Source organism: Cynara cardunculus (genome assembly GCF_001531365.2).
Source record: "Cynara cardunculus var. scolymus isolate 2C chromosome LG 2, CcrdV1, whole genome shotgun sequence".
NCBI lineage: Eukaryota > Viridiplantae > Streptophyta > Magnoliopsida > Asterales > Asteraceae > Cynara > Cynara cardunculus.
In genome coordinates this window covers 4190355-4192422 of record NC_037529.1, presented here as the reverse complement: position 1 = coordinate 4192422, position 2068 = coordinate 4190355, and the positions used below count along the sequence as shown (strand labels likewise).

General features: G+C 35.5%; 1 protein-coding gene across 1 annotated transcript in view; it reads right to left on the bottom strand.

The window, feature by feature from the left end:
- Positions 1–395, bottom strand: part of LOC112506494 (NADPH-dependent aldo-keto reductase, chloroplastic-like) — a 4428-nt gene extending 4033 nt beyond the window's left edge. Inside the window, exon 1 of the mRNA XM_025110586.1 lies at positions 213–395. Within this exon, the coding sequence (XP_024966354.1) occupies positions 213–335 (123 nt within the window). The 5' untranslated portion in view covers positions 336–395. The remainder of the gene's footprint in view (positions 1–212) is intronic.
- Between the last annotated feature and the right edge of the window lie 1673 nt (positions 396–2068).

Here is a 2068-nt window from a genome sequence, read left to right as displayed (position 1 = left end):
ACATACTAAGCAGGAAGACGAAGATTACTCGATCGGTTTGTAACATTTTAAAAACATATAAACAATTTTAATGCCGATAACAATGCTCCAAACCATGCATTAGATATACAAAAAAACAACAATACATGAAAATAAGATTACAGCTAACGAACTCCATTGATCGGTGATATTAGTTGAAGGAAAGAAGAAAGAGGGAGATTGGAGAAGTTAACCTTGACGGCARTAGAAACAGCTTGGCCAACGAGACCAGGTTCCGATTGCCATGTTCCCAGACCTACCGATGGAATCTGCGATTTGCTTATTATCAGATCGAAGAATTCAATTTGAGTCGCCATTTTCAGGTCAGCTACAGTGAATAATGTATTCGGAGGATTATAAAGAAAGAGGAAAACGCAGCGACGAAACTGACGATAATTTGTGAGCTTAATTTAATGGTTCACCGTCGCTCTCGTAACGGACCACCATTTACTGTCGTAATGGTCCCACCAGAAAGGCAAAATCTCTTTCTTTAAACGGTGTTTCATTTCAAATCAATCAAATTAAATATTATATATTTTTGTTAAAATCGTTTTATATATATACATGTAAATTAGAGTAAACTACAAATTTAGTCCCTGTGGTTTGTTGTTTATAACACTTTTAGGGGGCATTTGGTTCGTAGAATGGAATTCGATGTAATTGAAATTCATCAAATGAATTTGACTTTGAGGGAATGAAATGGAATGAAATTTGACCATGTCTTTTGATTGCGTTTGGTTGGATGGAATTGAAATGAAATTCTTAATGGAATTGAATTTTTTTGTTTCATTCACGGAATTCAACGAGAAAATTACATAGATGGCATTTCGAGAAAATCCTTTTTAGGATGGAAAGAACGAGAGAGAGAGAGAGAGAGAGAGGTCGAGCATACCAGATCGAGCAGTTTTGAATAAAGATGGCAAAAAAAACCAAAACCGATGGTGAAAACCGAAAACCAAAACTTTCAGACCGGGTTCGGGGACATCTTATCGAGGACGGGGTGGGGATCGGAGACAAATTCGGGGATTTTAACGGGGGGCGGGGACGGTGATCATCGGCCCGGTCCGGCCTGATATGTGTATATATATTAGTTTTAATTTATATACATATATATATATATATATATATATATATATAATATCATTAAAAGAAAATAATAACATTAAAATTTAAAAACTTTTTTCCACTTTACTTCAAGAACCCAAATAAGGCTCACGAATAAAGTGTAGTTTATTTGTTTAATTGTGAAATCGTGATTTTAGTTGTATGATGTTTGAAGTTTTGTTTAATTTTATATTATAATCTAATACATTGTTTGTAATTGGTTCGATTATGTTTGAGACATTTAAACTTGCATCTCTAAAAAAATTGCAATTTACTTTTAGTTGTGAAAATTAACATATTGTAATTTTTTTTAGATTTGTTTCGTGTTTCGGTTTCGGGTTCGGTTATAACCAACGGTGAATGGGGAAAAAAATGATTTTTACCTTAACATGTTCCCCAATTGGGATCGGGAAAACCGCGAAGACCCGATGGAGATCCCCGATAAGATCCCCGACGGGGATCGGGGCAGTCACGTGTACGGTTTTAGTTATCGGTTTCGGGGACGGGGATACCAATAACCGGCCCGAACCTAGCATGTTGCCATTATTAGTTTTAAACGAGATCGAGCATAGCAGAACAAAGCAAATCGAGATATAGCGTCGATGAATGGATAAGGGCTAAGGAATTTGTCGGATTGGAATTTGAAATCCATGGTACATGCGGTGGAATTGTGAAATCAATAACTTAAGAAATTTGTTGGAATTGGAAGGATTCTTCACATCAATTATGTGAACCAAACACTCTATTTAGAATTCGGTCAAATGATTGGACATTCCAGTTTCTTTCAATTCCACCAAATTCCGATGATCCAAACAGCCCTTAGTTTTTACAATTTTGAAATTGTAAATTCATCATTGTGGTATGTAAAAACAACTGGATTTGATCCATAGTTCTAATGGTTGTTAAAAAAAACCGTTAGGTGTGGAATATCTTAGGCTTTTTGCAT